The 19,041-nt window shown below is 41.4% G+C and overlaps 1 protein-coding gene across 1 annotated transcript in view; it reads left to right on the forward strand.

Annotated features, from left to right (window-relative positions):
• Window positions 1-19,041, forward strand: part of LOC117466833 (inactive dipeptidyl peptidase 10-like) — a 67,431-nt gene that overhangs the window by 42,308 nt on the left and 6,082 nt on the right. The window contains exons 10-18 of the mRNA XM_034110309.2: window positions 1,220-1,267; window positions 1,954-2,075; window positions 5,104-5,148; window positions 6,739-6,837; window positions 6,922-6,991; window positions 7,473-7,667; window positions 9,708-9,762; window positions 10,040-10,139; window positions 16,819-16,877. Coding sequence (XP_033966200.2) covers window positions 1,220-1,267; window positions 1,954-2,075; window positions 5,104-5,148; window positions 6,739-6,837; window positions 6,922-6,991; window positions 7,473-7,667; window positions 9,708-9,762; window positions 10,040-10,139; window positions 16,819-16,877 — 793 coding nt within the window. The remainder of the gene's footprint in view (window positions 1-1,219; window positions 1,268-1,953; window positions 2,076-5,103; window positions 5,149-6,738; window positions 6,838-6,921; window positions 6,992-7,472; window positions 7,668-9,707; window positions 9,763-10,039; window positions 10,140-16,818; window positions 16,878-19,041) is intronic.

The raw sequence follows: 19,041 nt of genomic DNA on the forward strand, positions 1-19,041 counted from the left end.
CTGTGTGAACGTGAAAATAAATAGAATATCACCTCCATCTTCAGAGCAATCTGACTATTATAACTATTATACTATTATGTTAAGAAAGCTTAATTAAATATCTTCCACAACATAAGTAACCGGATCAAAGTAACATTACGTTGCCTACAGTCCGCAGCACTGTGAGTGCAGACGTCGATGTGTCCCATTATCATTCATATCACATCATATCACTTCATAATGTATCATATATCTCCTTATCTGAGTCAGCTGATCCGTATCTGGCCGTGCAACACTCACAGCGTCACATACTGTATGCAGAAGGATTATTTTAAGCAACACATTAAGTTGACGAAACACTCGAGACAAATGTAATGAAAGTCAGATCGTGTTTTAGACGGGGCAGTGATATCATAAACCTGTTAATGTACGCATTCAAACACTTGTTCTGTTCCAGCTGTATTCACCTTGCAGGTGCAGCTCTGTGGCTTTGATCCTGGATCAAGTGTTTAAGTCATAGATGTTTAAAGTTTAACTTCTTCATATGTCTAATATTATAGTTCACTTTTCATGCAGGAAGTATGACGCTGCGCTGTCAGTTATGCTTCTCCATGTTTGTGATTGGTCGAATGCTCCAGATACCACCCCTTTCATGTGAACGCGCACCTAACTAGATAGGACACGGCTGGCTTGAGCGAACGAGTTGATAGCAATGCGTTGTAGGACAGTTTAGCGAGAGCGGCCTTGTTTTGGATTAGGCCAACCGGCTAACTCAAACCATATCCAGGATATGTTGAACTAGATTCGTAGTATACCCCCCAGGACTCAGATCAGGACTCAGGATCATCCATGACTCCGGATCCCAGCGTATATAGACACCAAAAAGAAAGACATTTGGGGAAGCTGGTTTAATCGGAACATGAGTGTACACAGGTATAGACAGAGAGAAGGAAGAAGTAAGATGACCCCCGACAAACTAAGCCTATATCAGCAAAACTAGGGGCTGAATCTAATCAGCCCTAACTATAAGCTTGATCAAAAAGGAAGGTCTTAATCGCGGTCTAATCCATTAACTATGTCCTCTTAATATATTTCATGTGGTCTATCCACTGTCACATTTGAATACTCGTATTATTTTATCTTAACTTTAGATCCTACATGTGGTTTGAAATGTAGATGTATGCATTCAGCTTAAAGAAAGAGATATGAAGTTGTTGCTCTTGTTGTTTCCTCTCAACAGTTATTTTATCAGCACAGAGGGATCACCACGACGACGGCAGCTTTTCAGGTTTGTTTTGCAGTTATAGCTGATGTACTTCATATTCACATTTGACATTTGTCATAAAATATCTTTGCAAGACTCCCACACGACTCATAGCAAAATCATAATAAAATCACTGTATTCACACCATGTCTGCTCTGCGTTTCTTTCTGATGACAAACACTTTATTTACAGTATAGTGAATATACCCACATTAAAGGATACTGCTGGTATTATTTGTATCTTTTAATTTCCTATAACGAATATATCAGCTTAGCTAATTATTATTCTCTATGTATTCCAACGCCTGATATATCTTATCTCCTCGCCTCTGCACCCACAGTCAATTATTTTCCAGATTATCTGTAAATTGTTTCATCTATAAAGATGTTGGAAACGGTGACAACAGCAGCAACAGCAAATCCTCCTATTGGAGAAGCTGGACCCTAACAACGTTTAGGATAATGTACTTTCAGTAGACCAATCACGTACACCAGTCCTCAATGTTTCTACTCACACAGTTTTCTTTACATTCAATAGTTTGTCTCTCCCTGAGCTTTATCCTGCAGCAGGTTGTAATACATTCAGCTGGATACGTTGTATTGCTGCTGTTGGACTCTTTATGGGATTGTTTGATAGTTATAAGAAGATATAGTGCTGCTGACCTTACCCTCAAACAGTTGTACTTTCCTCATGTGACCTCCTCTCCTCAGTGTGAAGACGGTGGGTCTGTTCCCACGCCGGTGTCTGACCTGCGAGCTGAACAAAGCTCACTGTCTGTACTTCGATTCTGACATCAGCCCCAACAACCAGCACATTATCCTCCGCTGTAAAGGTAGGCCAACACATGTTCTTTTGTGATGAAAGGCTCTTCCAGTGTCTGCTCTGAAACTCCTGCTGAGTTAGAGCATCCTCACCTTCCTCTTGGAGTCATATTTCATAATGAAATGGAATGCAACGGTCATGATCGAGGGAATTATTTAATATTGGTTCTGGAACGTGATGGATACCATCTAGCTGTCGAGGACTCCCCACATCACGCTTTAGACATTGATAAATACCATGAGTCATCCTTAAGTTTTTACGAAAGACTATCTCTGGAGGCTCTATTTTAATTTATTATCATGCACCATCTTTTCAACCCCCAGTAAAACTACTTTTTTTAGTTTTGCATTTGAGTAATCCTCATTTCTACACTGAACAAAAATATAAACGCAACACTTTTGTTTTTGCTCCCATTTTTCACGAGATGAACTCAAAGATCTAAAACATTTTCTATTTACACAAAATAACCATTTCTCTCAAATATTGTTCACCAATCTGAAAAAATCTCTGATAGTGAGCACTTCTCCTTTGTCGAGATAATCCATCCCACCTCACAGGTGTGGCATATCAAGATGCTGATTAGACAGCATGATTATTGCACAGGTGTGCCTTAGGCTGGCCACAATAAAAGGCCACTCTGAAACGTGCATTTTTGCTTTATTGGGGGGGTCTGGGGGGGGTCCGAAAACCAGTCAGTATCTGGTGTGAGGGGTAGGATTAGGGTTAGGGGTAGGGTTAGGGTTAGGGTAATGTTGTGAATCGAGTGGCCTGTGTTCGTCGTCCATAAGATACGCCTGCCCATACTATAACCCCACCATGGGCCACTCGATTCACAACATTACCCTAACCCTAACCCTAACCCTACCCCTAACCCCAAGCTAGAATCCACTTCAAGACACTGGTACTTGCGTACCATGCTGCGAATGGATCTGGCCCTTCCTACATCCAGGACATGGTTAAACCGTACACCCCAGCACGTGCACTCCGCTCTGCATCAGCCAAACGACTCGCTGCACCCTCGCTGCGAGGGGGACCCAAGTTCCCATCAGCAAAAACACGTGGGTTTGCTATCCTGGCTCCAAAATGGTGGAATGAGCTCCCATTGAAATCAGGACAGCAGAACGCTTACACACCTTCCGGCGCAGACTGAAAACTCATCTCTTTCGACTCCACTTCGAGCGATAGAATGACTAACAAAGAACTGCTAACAGAGCACTTATATACTAATAAAGGACTGGCTTATCTAAAGCCAGTTGAGTAGCACTTGAAACGATTGGCTCTTTGAAACCTGATGTTCTTATATGATTCTGTTTTCTTCAAGGTTGTGTCTTCCTGGTCGAATGTACTTATTGTAAGTCGCTTTGGATAAAAGCGTCAGCTAAATGCAATGTAATGTAATGTAATGTAACCCTAACCCTAACCCTAACCCTACCCCTCACACCAGATACTGACTGGTTTTCGGACCCCCCCAGACCCCCCCAATAAAGCAAAACTGCACGTTTCAGAGTGGCCTTTTATTGTGGCTAGCCTAAGGCACACCTGTGCAATAATCATGTTGTCTAATCAGCGAGGTGAGGTGGGATGGATTATCTCGGCAAAGGAGAAGTGCTCACTATCACAGATTTGTTCAGATTTGTGAACAATATTTGAGAGAAATGGTTATTTTGTGTTTATAGAAAATGTTTTAGATCTTTGAGTTCATCTCATGAAACATGGGAGCAAAAACAAAAGTGTTGCGTTTATATTTTTGTTCAGTGTAACTTGTTAGGGATCATAACACTATCACTGTGGAATCAAGGTATTATATTGAAGCTGACGACCAGTAGGGGCGATTCTTGCTTCCCAGAAAGAGCGTGTTCTTTCTGCAGATAAAGAATAGAAATGACAGAGTGTTACCAGTGGTTACGCTCTCATTGCATTATCTATCAAACAGATCATCTCAACACTGGAGTGTTCTAGACTTGAACAACCTCTGCTTTCACATATCTGGAAATGAAGGCCGTACATTCAAATGGTTTCAGGCAACAGATTCAAAAAAGCTTGTAAATTCTGGATGGTTCTGTGCTTAATGTTCCTCATTGTTTTCTTCCTGAGACCATGTGGCAGATGTCAGGGTTGGCCCGTGGTAATTAGCTGTCATCCTCCAACGATTCTGTTTTAAATGCATCTCTCATCAGTTCCAAATGAGAGGCATTCAATTAAACAATTAGCTCCTATATTGTGTCTAATTACTTTTCGGTGGAGGTATTGTGCGGCGAGCAGCTTATTTAATATAGGGTAACTCTTTATATTGTTTGTGGTTTCAATGTATTTCGAGCAGATGAGTGCTTCATGCTCAGAAGCGTTTGGCTTAGTGATTTATTAGACAATAAAACGGTTCCCTTTCCCAAAAGCTATAGAAATAATGGAGGAAGCTTGTTGTTTCCGAGGGTTCACAGAACATCGTTGTCCTGACTCCCGTTTCATCAGGAGTAACACTAGCCTGTATTTCCACTCGTAAAACGTTTGTGATTGGTTTGCTACTATAGCAGCTACATAATGAAACCATTTATCTGTGTGTCATAAGAGAGAAGCGAGGAATGCAAAGGTGGAGGCTAATGCAGTAACAACAGTAAGTGCAAGAGAGGAAATAAAGCTACTTTCATAGTTTCAGTACAAAGAAAGTGTGTGTGCAGGAGGAATGTGTGTGTGTGTGTGTTTGGCTGCTGAGGGAGCTATTCAACACACCTGCCATCCTATTAACCTCTGACGAAGTATCATAAAAGGATGCTGAAAATAAGCGAGTGGATTTGACAGTCCGAGGCTGTCAGGGAGGCTCTGTGAGGACCTGACAGCACACAGGTTCTGTAGGGATATGGACTTCCTGTGTGTGACTGTTGTGAGGCTGATCGAGAGGAGCAACCCTTTCACACACACTAATACAATGCTGGAAGAACCAATGGTGATTTCAAATGTTCCATCATCTGCATATAACACACACAATGTCCAATCGGATGATGTTTCAATTACACTCATGTTTTGTTCTTTTTCCTTTTCAGGTCCTGGAGCACCTACTGTGATCTTACACAGCCTCATTCATTCCAGTAAGCACCGTAGGATCTATATTTCAGTTGTTAGAGACCTCTATTGGCGGCGGTGGTATAGACAGTGGTCGTAGGGAGAAGTTCAGATTGGACAAGCATAAGACTTTCAATCATTATTTTAAAACAAAGATGTAATATTGAGATATTTGATGTTACATCTCTACAGTATGTCACAATGTTAGCATGTACGTGCCTACATTGATACGTAACCATGTCTCCTTCTACGTGAGCTAGTTCCAAGCAGAATCTTTAGCTAACCTAATGTTTATGCATGTTTATGCGTAAACAAAAGAAGGTTTGTAAATCACCAAATACAGTATGGTATTTTGGATGAATTAGTTACATCTATATAAGTTTAGACCGACTCTGTCCTTTAAGTTATGTTTACATTCGCCCATTCATGTTTGCTGTTGTGGCTTTAGGCGATTTTTAGGGAAAAGGAGGACTTATGATTTTACTCAAATCTTTCAAATGTCTTAAGGTCTTGCTGAACGAAAAACAGAAAGAATCTGCAGAAAGACATATTTTTGTGTAAGGGTGACTGTGCTCAGGTTGTTGAATAAGGTTTTGAAAATATAGTGATCACGTTTTCCCTGCAATTGAAACGTTGCATGTTCTGAATGTTTTGAGTATAAACGGCTTTCTCCTGGATTAAAACGGTCCGAATGAGCGCCATCTATCAAGAGGGCCAACAAGCCTGGATTACTTCCCTATAATTCAGACACACCACTTTACACACATACACACATGGTTGCATTCACTCACAGCCACACACACAGGAGTTCTTCATGTTATCCATGCCTGTAACCATAGCCCCCCCCCCATACCAAAAGAGAGAGTTAACAGCTGTGCAATTTGCCCGAGGATATTTGGATAGGCCCTCCATCCACAGCTGGGACCTCCAGGCCTCTGGCGGCTTCATAATGAGCCGCCTATTGATTCTGGGTTTTCCATTAGAAGTGCTGGATGAATTCCATTTCATTTCGCTGCTTCTCAGATGGTTTGAATGGAGAATTGGCCGAACTGGGGAGTCATTGTTTATTACAGGTGGAGAGCAAACTTGGGCTCTCGTGTTTGAGGCCAGATTGAGCAGGCTGCTGGGAGTAAAATGCCTTTAGAAATATAAACATTTTGACTATAGTTATGTGCTGAATACAAGTTTAACAACAGAACACATGACCATAATTATTACGAGTGAACACAACCGAAGCACAGCTTATTTGACTATGTTACACAAATCCTCCTTTTTTTATTCAAAAGACACTTGTTAGGAACACGGTGATTTGCATTTGTCTTTGGTTGTATATGTCATCCTCTTTCTTATCACATTTGAGTATTTCAAACGGTCTCCTTTATTTACAACAGCTAAACCCCCAAGAGATTAAATCCAGGAATGTATTCAGCGTCCCGAAACATTTACATTTACCACAAAATGAAGCGACGTCAGAAACGATCCGTCGTACCTCCACCTCCCATTTCATCTCATTACACCTCTTGTCATTATGGGCCATTTGTATGCAGCGGCGCTTTGATTATTGGCAGCCATTTTAGGACTCCATCATCCTTTAAACACATCCCCCGTCTTTACAGATTACTACATGCTGGAGAACAACTTGCTGCTGAAGGCTGCCCTGCAGTCCAAAAGGATCCAGATGACCGACTTCAGAACCCTGCAGATGGAACATTTTGGTGAGAGAATGTATTGGTTTATATTCCCTTTCTGTGATCTGAAGAGGACTTTGTGATAGAATTGATTTTCTTTCTATTTTACAGATTTACCATTAAAGATCTCCTATCCTCCAGACTTCTCTGAGTCCCGTCACTATGGCCTACTGCTGCTTATGTAAGTATCATCTGTAATGCCAACGCACAAGATGTCAGAATCACATACTGAGGGATTGTTTGAAGTTCTGACATTCATCCCTTGGTATACAAATCAATAGGGAACATTATCGTTTACTGCATGTGTAATGCTTATTCCAAATCTGAAGCATTTCAAGCATTTTCTCTTATCAGTTCAGGGTGGCCTACTGTCTGAAGGATCACTTCCGGACGTTGTCTTGAACCTCAGTCTTCTCACTTTATTGTTTGGTTCAGTCATTTTGATGGAGTGTTTGGGTCGATGAAAGTTGTCCCTCACACTTCACACCTTCTTGCAGCAGGTGCATGGAAGCATCATCAACAGTAACACCACTCGCTTGGCGTCATTTCCCTGACAACGAGCCCCTCTACTCACACAATGGCTCCATTCAGCTCCAGCAGTTTGATTCTGCTGGATGCGATCCTATGAGTCTTCTTCATCCTCTCATCCTGTGCCTCCACAGAGACGGCGCCCCCGGTGGCCAGGCGGTGAGCGAGCGCTTCTCTCTGGGCTGGGACTCGGTGCTGGTCAGCTCAGACAGCGTCATCGTGGCCCGTCTGGATGGCCGGGGCAGCGGCTTCCAGGGTCAGAGGGTCCTGCACGAGGTCCACCAGAGGCTGGGGACTGTGGACGTCCAGGACCAGATCGCTGCAGTGGAGTACGTTATCAAATTCACTTCATTCTTCTATAAATCCCTGTGTCATGTTCACATATTGGATCCTTCGGTTCACATTTCACAATCAAAATAGTTTTTTGTGGTAAAGTTGTAAGTTATGTAAGAATCCACACCCACCATGATCAAGACGTTGGCTGCATATGCGTGCTTAAAAGCAACATTGAAATGAAACAATTTTTTTATTGAAATGTAATTCTTACTTTGGACAAATACTATTGTATCATTGTTATTTCAGATTTTTTTTAAAAGGATGGACCATCTTTAAATATTCCATCATGCAAATCCCCTCAGGAACAATATTACAATGATCTCTTAATAGTAAAACACGTTGCACCTGATTGTTGTTCATACCACTTTTAGGAAGAACAATATGTAATCAGAAACTATATTTAACAAGTAAAACATGGTGGTTTCATGGCCTCCCTGTTGCAGCTGCTGCCTTCCTCTCCTCTGTTGTCAACAAACAAACTTGTGATTGAAATGGACACAGCTGTCATTTAGTCCTTAGAGGTGGAATGAGAAACACAGCTGGCTGTGTGCAATCGCTCTTTTGCATTCTAACTGTCCGCACCCGTTGATGTGTTTTAGTACAACCTTTTCTATTTCTCTGATGTCTCATCTGCCAGCAGGAAATGTTCCTCTGTGCTCCAGGCGACTTTACTTTAGCCTTTCACAGTAGGTGTATTTATAACCACTGTAACACATACACCTATGTGGTTATAAATACATGTGCTGATTGCCACACTCGAGATATTAATATATTTCATACAAAATATATAAAGGTATTTCACTTTTACCAATAGAATGTGAGTATTGTAGAGAGATATTAAAAGAATAGGAAGAATTAACTTTGCATTTTGACAATTTAGTTGAAATTAAATGAGATTTTTTCACAGCTCAACTGTATTGTTTTAAAGGGGGCCTATCATGCAAAATGCACTTTTGTATGTCTTTTACACATGAATATGTGTGTCAGGAGACTCAAGTGTCAAAAATAAAACCCTCTCTCTTTTCCTCCGTACCCAAATCAAAACATAAATGTGGGCAGGCTTTACACCCACGGCCCTATCAGAAACGTAGCTGTATCAGAAACAATGCACGACGTGTTTTGGACGTAATATGGTCTGTGTTTACATTAGCAAGCATCGCTAACACTCAGAGCTAACCTGTACAGAGAGAGTGTGTGTAAAGAAGCAGGAAATAAACTCGCCTTTTGGTAAACTCGCGAAAAAAGCATTTGAGCTCCATACTGTTTCAGAAATAATGCTTGATGTGTTTGGAACATGATATGGCGTTTCATCACAGCAGTCTTAGCTTTATCTCCGGTAGAATTAAGGTTTCCTCCCCCTCTTTTTCAAGCTAAGGACCCAAACCCGCAGTGCTGAAATAGAGGGGTATGAGGGATGTCTAAATGCATGATCTGTTTGGTATTTTGAGCAAAACACATCATAGAAATATTTTGTACACATTTGTACCCATAATATATGACTACATTGTGCATAATAGGAGCCTGTTTGTGTTTATGAGATGTGAACAATGGAGCAGGTGAGGTGAAACCCAGCCTGTGGTTGAAATAACAGTGCTCTAGTACAGTGAGTCACTTCAGAAATTGTGTCTTGAATGTTTCACTTCCAGCAAAGATACTTTTTACTCACAAATTGTCTCTTTAGAGTCCACCATCTGTTTCTCACCTCAAGCTACAGCTCTCCAGAGAGATTACGAAAACTTAATTTAAAACAAATCAGTCTTATCAAAATACATGTACTCATTACCTTGCATTAATTAGCTAAACGTAATGCTATGCCTAAAGGTAACAGCCCAACCATATCAATCTAATATTATGTTCCAACCAGGTTGTTTGAACACAAGCCACTCCGTCTCCATGAGTCCAGCAGATGGTGACATCCAAGTAAACCATAAATCTGTTGTAATGATTGATCATGTCCAATTGTTCCATGTGCAGTGAGTTTCATATGGTCTTAATGTGTTCTAATGTATATGGCATGTGGCTTTTTCTTCCAGATTCATGATGACATTTCCATATATTGATCGAACACGGATAGCAGTGTTTGGAAAGGTGAGCCGTGTTCTGCTCTGAACTCATTTTACATGTAATTATAGTCTAGTTTTGCCAGCAGCAAAGGATGTGCTGCTGCAGAGCAAAATCCATACACGGTGTATAAATCAATGTTGTTCAGGAAAAGTGTAATGTTTTGTTTTACATTGCACTATATTATAAGTGCCCTGCTTTAACGTGCTAACATGTTTTGTTGTTTAATTTTTAGGGAACATTGAAATAGAGTTTGAATGATTTCCCCTCAAAGTAACATTCATGTGTATGTGTGTGTGCTCAGGGTTATGGAGCGTACATAGCATTAATGATGCTCAAGTCCACGGACAGCCTCTTCAAATGTGCATGTGCGATGTCTCCGGTGACGGACTGGAAACTCTACGGTGAGTACAGACCTCCACCCCCTGCATCAGGATGGAGGATTTAACACCTGGCAGGCTAACAAGTATTCAGCTACAAAACACTGATACCGTAGATGCTAAATCATAAGAAACAAAACATTACATTTAACTAAAATGGCTGCCCCCGCAGGCACCAGTACGCAGATCTTACTCAGGAAAATAGTGAATATCAAGGCAAGAACGTTGCTTTGTGCTTTTATTTCTTAGAAATATGGAGAACAATGGTTTCCTCTGTATAGACCACCTGTCTCCAATGTAAACATGATCGCCAGGTGTCTACATTACCCAGTGCCCAAAACTGCCTTCACAATAAAAGCACAAATAATTACTTTAATTAACTAAAAATAATTACACTAAATAATAAAAAGTTAACTATAAACAAAAACAAAACATGGTTCATTATTAAATCAATAAACAGCTCTAACAGATACAATCAGAGTGAAACTAATCATTGTACACATGGCGTCCTCTCAGAGGAACCATTACTGGAGAGAATATAAAACCATTTATGTACCAAGTCCCCTCTCCTAGGTGGCAGATCAACCCAGTCTTACGGCATTTCGTGTTCACCAACACGATTTGTATCTATTGATTCGTGTTCACCAACACGAATTCCCCTTTTTTTCGTGTTGCACAGCAGGTTTTTAAAAAGCAATGTATTTCTACTGGTAATGTGTTTCGTGCCTGCAGCACGTCTTTTTCTCCGGTCGGGTCGTGGAAGACCGGAAGCTGTGTGGTTCATAAAAACATGTTCTTACTCAATATCAAGCCAGTTATTGCTTTTATTTTAAATCGTATAATTTCGGACTTTTGTTGCCGTCTGTGAGGAAAATAAATGGGGCTCAGAGCCTCAGGATACTGAAATCTGTATTTTTTAAATCTTTTTTTCCTTCTAATTTGTTATTCTTTTCAAAATAACACACTGTTATTTACTCAACAATAACACACAATTATCCTTGCTTTTATTTATTGGTTTCATTCCATAATCTCGGGCTTTTTTGGCGTCCGTCAGGAACTGAATTTCAAAATAAAAATAACCGGAAACAGACGTAGGCATTTCGAGCGATTACCCAAGATCCTCAGCTATGGTTTAAGCTCGCTGATTGGATGTTTTAGCCACAATGCATGCTGGGATTTGGTGTTTATATGATATGAAATCCGGAAAACATTTTAAAAGAATAAAATAATACTTAATTCCGAGTGTTCTTGCTTTTCTCTTCGAAAGTCATCACATAACGGCATTGTAATACACGGTTCGGCTGCATTGTATATTACAGATCTGCCGTAGTTCTCTATTTATAGAGCCCTGATGAGAAGACCTTTGGAAAAACTGGAAGAAATGCCGCGGAAACTGAATACTTGACGTGGATCATAAATATATCAGCAATTAAACAACATCTTCAATTTCTCTTCACACAATACGTCTCCTTGCAGTATCAACACTAATTCAGCTGACTTTTATTTTTGATCTAGTTCACAGATAGGTTATATTTACACCATAACGGTGCACAGCTGATATAAAGGGACTGTAGTTTTCAAAGATATTACTGATTTTCTTTGAATGTAAGAATGTAAATACTGAGTCTGAAATAGTATAGCAATATGCTGTAAAATGATGTGAAAGCATGATTAAAACTACACATATTCAGATGTTGTACATACATAAGTGTCCTACACTAATAATACAAAGTTATTATGGCTGTGTGTACCTTGTGTGCACCGCCTAGTGGTTAAAGCACGTTATTGAATTATTGTTTTTATGTGTTATATTTGATTAAAACAATATTAAGAGTACATACTTGCATAGGGGGAAAGTAGAAGGTCTGTGATAGAAATATAGAATATGAAAAATCAAGAAGATACTATAAGTCCATCCATCCATCCATCTTCTCCCGCTTATCCGTGGTCGGGTCGCGGGGGTAGCAGTTCCAGCAGAGAGCCCCAAACTTTCTTTTCCCTGGCGACATCAACCAGCTCTGACTGGGGGATCCCAAGGCGCTCCCAGGCCAGCGAAGAGATATAATCCCTCCACCTGGTCCTAGGTCTACCCCTTGGTCTCTTCCCAGCTGGACGTGCCTGGAACACCTCCCTAGGGAGGCGCCCAGGTGGCATCCTAACTAGGTGCCCGAACCACCTCAACTGGCTTCTTTCGACGCGAAGGAGGAGCGGCTCAACTCCGAGTCCCTCCCTGATGACCGAACTTCTCACCTTATCTCTAAGGGAGACACCAGCCACCCGGCGGAGTAAACCCATCTCGGCCGCTTGTATCCGCGATCTCGTTCTTTCGGTCATGACCCATCCTTCATGACCATAGGTGAGGGTAGGAACGAAAATGGCCCGGTAGACAGAGAGCTTTGCCTTCTGGCTCAGCTCCCTTTTCGTCACAACGGTGCGGTAAAGCGACTGCAGTACCGCTCCCGCTGCTCCGATTCTCCGGCCCATCTCACGCTCCATTGTTCCCTCACTCGAGAACAAGACCCCGAGATACTTGAACTCCTTCACTTGGGGTAAGGACTCATTCCCTACTTGGAGTGGACAGTCCATCGGTTTCCTGCTGAGAACCATGGCCTCAGATTTGGAGGTGCTGATCCTCATCCCAGCCGCTTCACACTCGGTTGCGAACCGATCCAGTGAGTGCTGAAGGTCGCAGACCGATGAAGCCATCAGAACCACATCATCTGCAAAAAGCAGTGGTGCAATCCTTAGTCCACCGAACTGCAGACCCCCCCCCCCACGACTACGCCTCGAAATCCGATCCATGTATATTACAAACAGGATTGGTGACAAAGCGCAGCCCTGGCGGAGGCCAACCCTCACCGGAAATGGGTCCGACTTAAAACAGTTTAGTGCAGGATGTACAAATATATTAATAGGAGGATGTGCAAAACAGAAAAACGAATTAACCTTTATTTAAACATTAAATAACAGATTAAGGTCTTCTTTTAAATAAGAAAAAAACTTTGGGGGTATCTATCTACAGATAAATATTAAGCCTGACAAAGTACTTAACGTCTAATATATTGCTTTCCTGCAATGTTAACTATGTTGAAGCACTTATTTTAACTGATATTATACACATTAATTATACTCTTTATACCCGGACAACTTAGAACCTTTCTTTTTAAAGATAGCTGCAGACTTTATTGCTCCACCTCTTACTTCTCTTTTTAACCTCTCCCTCAGCACAAATACAATTCCAAAAGTATGGAAGTCTGCTTATGCCTTGCCTTTACTGAAAGGAGGGGAGGCAACTATTTGAAATAACTATAGGCCAATCTCTAAATGTTCAGTTCTGGCTAAGGTGCTCGAACGACTTGTGAGTGAACAAGTAAAGGAGTTTTTATGTATAAATGATATCCTATCTAAACATCAGTCAGGATTCAGAAAGAAACACAGCACCATCACTGCGACAATGAAAGTGGTGAATGACATTACTAGTATTTTAGATAATAAGCAGAGTTGTGCAGCTCTGTTTATTGACCTTTCCAAAGCGTTTGACACCGTTGATCATCGCATTTTAAAGCAGAGGCTATCAGTATAGGCATATCCAGCCTTGCAGTGGGTGGTTTGTGAACTACCTCTCTGAAAGGTCCCAATGTGTTCACTTTGATGGACTGTCTTCTGAGTGGTTAAACATTTCTAATGGTGTACCACAAGGTTCTGTTTTAGGACCACTTTTATTCTCCATATATATTAACAGTGTAGGTGATAATGTGGCTGAAGCTACTTTACATTTGTATGCCGATGATACCGTGATGTACTGTGCCGGTCCCTCCATTCAGGAGGCTATTCAGACTCAGCTCTCTGAATTAAAGCTTCTTTTAAATGTGGATCAAACCAAGGTAATGCTCTTCTCAAAAGCTAAAAAGACACCAGAGCCTGTTTTAGATATTGTAACTACGCAAGGAACAAAACTTGAAGTTGTTGCCTGTTACAAATACCTTGGTATCTGGCTTGATGATTGTCTCTCTTTTAAACTTCATGTCAATAACCTGCTTAAAAAACTGAGGGTTAGGCTAGGGTTATTTTTCAGAAACAAGTCCTGCTTCTCGCTTGAGGCCAGGAAAAGGCTCTGTGACCTTTTGACCTGTGCTGGACTATGGGGATCTGGTCTATATGAATGCACCTGCCAATTACCTGAGCAAATTGGATGCTGCGTATCACAGCGCTCTGAGATTTGTCACAAATTGTAAAGCGCTTACTCATCACTGTACACTGTATGCTAAGGCAGGTTTACCATCACTCTCTGTACGGAGGCTCAGTCACTGGTACACGTTTATCTATAAAGCTTTGTTGGGTAAACTCCCGTATTACATCTGTTCTCTGGTAAAGCAGAAAGTTGCGGCAGCTGTTGTCTGAGATCGCAGGATGTGGTCTTGTTAGATGTGCCGAGAGTGAGGACTGTCTGAGGGAAGACGGCTTTTATGTGCAGCTCCACTTGCTTGGAACAGCCTACAGTCCAAATTGAAATTGAGCAATTGTATTTCTCTGAATGTTTTTAAGGCACGTCTGCACGAGATGCTTTCTGACACGATGGGTGTTTGTAAGTGTTGGTGAATATGTAAATATGATGTCCTCTATTGTTTGTTTTTATGTTGTGTTTATGTTTCATGTGGAACTAAATTGATGAAGGTCTCCCTTGTAAAAGAGATCCATGATCTCAAGGGACCTATCTGTCTGAATAAAGGTTTGAAATTAAATGACTCTTATGTATGTAGATAGAATAAGAAATGTGCAGAATATGACAGTTTAATGGTGGAGGTACACACATATTGATAGATGTCTTGTAATGCACTGTTGAGGGACCTGTGACCCAAGTGTTTCATTCATTGCATAACTACACCGTAGTTGTGTATGATATGTCAATAACCTTTGGAAATCTTGAAATCTTGAAAGGGATGTGCAAAATAGCCATAATATACAGTTTTTAATTAACTATTAGTAGAGAATAACGAGTAATGAATATACTTTATTACTCGTTTCCATTCATGTCAATTGCAGATAAATGTTTAGTCTTCTCAAGCACCCATCCATCCATCCATCCATCTTCTCGCGCTTATCCGTGGTCGGGTCGCGGGGGTAGCAGTTCCAGCAGAGAGCCCCAAACTTTCTTTTCCCTGGCGACATCAACCAGCTCTGACTGGGGGATCCCAAGGCGCTCCCAGGCCAGCGAAGAGATATAATCCCTCCACCTGGTCCTAGGTCTACCCCTTGGTCTCTTCCCAGCTGGACGTGCCTGGAACACCTCCCTAGGGAGGCGCCCAGGTGGCATCCTAACTAGGTGCCCGAACCACCTCAACTGGCTCCTTTCGACGCGCCAACTATCAAATATCTCTCCTGATTGTTGGCACTTGACAATCACCTTACCTGCATTTTACTCAGGTGTAACTAAAGTCTGATTTAAGGGTTGTTTATATTTCACATCATTAATCAGAATCTGCAAAGTAACTCAAATAAATGCAGTGGAGTAAAAATACCAGGTTAACCTCTGAATTGTAGTGGAGTAGAATTACAAAGTAGCAATGAGCTGTATATTAATGCTGCGCATTATGGACACAAGAGATGTTCACCCATTTATTAATTATATGTTTTACATTTGATAACACCAATGTGTTTAATACTGGCAACTTCTAATTGTGGGAAAAACGAAAACGTTCAGTAGACGTCCCATAGAACATTTTGCGAAACACAATAGCCAGCATGTGTAGTTCTGGGGGGGCGTTCGATTCCAGTTTTGGATAGTCTGGCGTGGTTTCGTTCAATTTCAAACAGCTGTTTGACGCTCGTAGCTTGAAGATTAATCACGGGAACTGTAGTCCTAAACGATAGCTGGGGATTATGGGTAGAGTAGTGTCTTCGGCCATCCTACGCTCCTACGTCTGTTTCCGGTTATTTTTATTTTGAAATTCAGTTCCTGGCGGACGTCAAAAAAGCCCGAGATTATGGAATTAAACCAATAAATAAAAGCAAGGATAATTGTGTGTTATTGGTGAGTAAATAACAGTGTGTTATTTTGAAAAGAATAACAAATTAGAAGGAAAAAATATTTAAAAATACAGATTTCAGTATCCTGAGGCTCTGAGCCCCGTTTACTTTCTTCACAGACGGCAACAGAAGTCCGAAATTATACGATTTAAAATAAAAGCAATAATTGTGGCTTGATATTGAGTAAGAACACGTTTTTATGAACCACACAGCTTCCGGTCTTCCTCGACCCGACCAGACAAAAAGACGTGCTGCAGCCTGCAGGCAGGAAACACGTTACCAGTAGAAATACATTGCTTTTAAAATCGTGCTGTGCAACACGAAAAAAAGGGGAAATGGTGTTGGTGAACACGAAATGCCGTGAGACTGGGTTGGGCAGATCGATCCAAAAACAGTTCACAAATGATATTTGATTATTGTCTTTGTACTCATTAGTCATGTTAACATGTGGAGAGATGAAGTAGGTCTCTCAGGAATAACTCATTGTATGTGCACTGCTGAGGACACCACCACCACATTATACATGTGACTCAATGGAACTAAGTACATCTTAAATAACAGGTTTCCAGAAAGGTAACAAAATGTTTGAAGCTTCCTGTGAGCTGAGGCTGACAGGAAGTCACTCAGCTGGAGCTGCGTCCCCTCTGTTAACACATATCACTTCTCATTTGCACAGCATCAGCGTTCTCTGAGAGATACCTGGGCATGCCATTACGGGATGACAGCAGATATCAGGTGCGTGTTTACTTCCTCCCTCACTTGTTTGAAAGCATCCCTGACACACCTTCGGCTCATCTGATCCTGAACGCTGCTATCAGAGCAGCGAGGCTCACCCTCTGTTTCATTCACGCTCTGGTAGGATGTGTGTCGCTCAACTCTCTTTGGAAACGGCACCAGTGTGTCAGAACACAGGTCGAGGTTTTTTCTCTTGTGTAAGCTGCTGCAAAAGGGTTGCCTGCCCCTCCTTCAGGGCCCGCAGAAAGATGTTCTGCTATCAGAGGGGTTTCCATAGCGATAGAGAACAGGCGGATGTTTTGCGAGCACATTGTTAACAACCAGACAACACATCTGTGATGCACTGCTGTCAGCAAACATGCATTAAACAGTATGTCTGCACTATTGCTATAACATGTGTTATCTCTCAGCTTGGACAGGGAGCGATGGAGTCATGTGACAGGGTGACAGCATCAGGAAGCAGAAGCAGAGTTAACTCTAAATCCTTACAGTGACATCACTAAAACACTTTTCTAGTTTGCCGTCACATTTCTGTTTTATAAATTGGGATTTCTGGCAGGATAACAATTTGTACAATTCATTTTAAAATAAAGAACAACATCATACAGTAGGAGGGTTACTTTCAATTTGTTTTATTATAATAGCTACCTTTACAAAATGTAATCGGTAACCGGATCTGAGTATCAACATTTAAAAGTAATGTTACCTGATTACTTTCTGTTACTTTTGGATTACCTTAATATCAAATGAATAAAAGATAACAATCAATAAGAGGTGTTTTTAATTAAGGGTATTATGTAAGACGACAGACATGCTACTTCTGCACAGAAATGTTCATACAAGCACAATATGCTCTTTTTCACTTTGTGAGGAACATTGTAATCCTGTTAGTAATCCCCGATTTTGGAAACATAATAGTAATCTGATTACAACATGTATCATTTGCCCTGTTCATGCTCAGCTCTGAATATATTTCACCATCCCTCAACTTTAAAATATAATAATAGTTTGTCATTTACAGTACAGTCGTTCATTGTCCTAAGAATTTTCGTTTTTGAGGTTCTTTTGTATATTTAAATTTAAATGTGCTTCTTCTTTAATGCTGAATAGTTTCTTTAAAATATTTATTTTCTCATGCTTATATTTTTGTACCTACTCTTACAACTTATTTTCTTAGATTGTTAATCTTCCAACCATCAGACAGCAAAGCAAATCCCTTGTGTAGACGTACCTGGGAATGACCTGATTCTGATGACATGTGTTTGATGTACCCGTCAGGGACTCCGTGTTGCAGTACCCTGATTACGTAACCCTGTTACATATCATCCGTAACTCCATGTTGAACAAGCTTTCACATTACAGCACTGCATGGGTCTCAAGGGAAGCTGAAGCTAATCTTCCAGTTAAGAATAAGTTCTGTATAGTTCAGAAAATGTTTGCACTCCTTATAAAAATGTTATATTAAAAGCAGAAAAGGGAAACAGCATTACGTTCAGTGCGAGCTGTGCCACCCAGCTGTTATTATACTGGCATCTTAACCGACTGGAAGTTTTTCCTTGTACGATGTGAGGGTCTAAGGACAGAGGGTCTAAGGACAGAGGGTCTAAGGATAGAGGGTCTGAGGACAGAGGGTCTAAGGACAGAGGGTCTGAGGACAGAGGGTCTAAGGATAGAGGGTCTGAGGACAGAGGGTCTAAGGATAGAGGGTCTGAGGACAGAGGGTCTAAGGACAGAGGGTCTGAGGACAGAGGGTCTAAGGATAGAGGGTCTGAGGACAGAGGGTCTAAGGACAGAGGGTCTGAGGACAGAGGGTCTAAGGATAGAGGGTCTGAGGACAGAGGGTCTAAGGACAGAGGGTCTGAGGACAGAGGGTCTAAGGATAGAGGGTCTGAGGACAGAGGGTCTAAGGACAGAGGGTCTGAGGACAGAGGGTCTAAGGATAGAGGGTCTGAGGACAGAGGGTCTAAGGACAGAGGGTCTGAGGACAGAGGGTCTAAGGATAGAGGGTCTGAGGACAGAGGGTCTAAGGACAGAGGGTCTGAGGACAGAGGGTCTAAGGACAGAGGGTCTGAGGACAGAGGGTCTAAGGACAGAGGGTCTGAGGACAGAGGGTCTAAGGATAGAGGGTCTGAGGACAGAGGGTCTAAGGACAGAGGGTCTGAGG

This window comes from Pseudochaenichthys georgianus, chromosome 21, assembly GCF_902827115.2.
Source record: "Pseudochaenichthys georgianus chromosome 21, fPseGeo1.2, whole genome shotgun sequence".
In the NCBI taxonomy this organism is placed as follows: Eukaryota; Metazoa; Chordata; class Actinopteri; order Perciformes; family Channichthyidae; genus Pseudochaenichthys; species Pseudochaenichthys georgianus.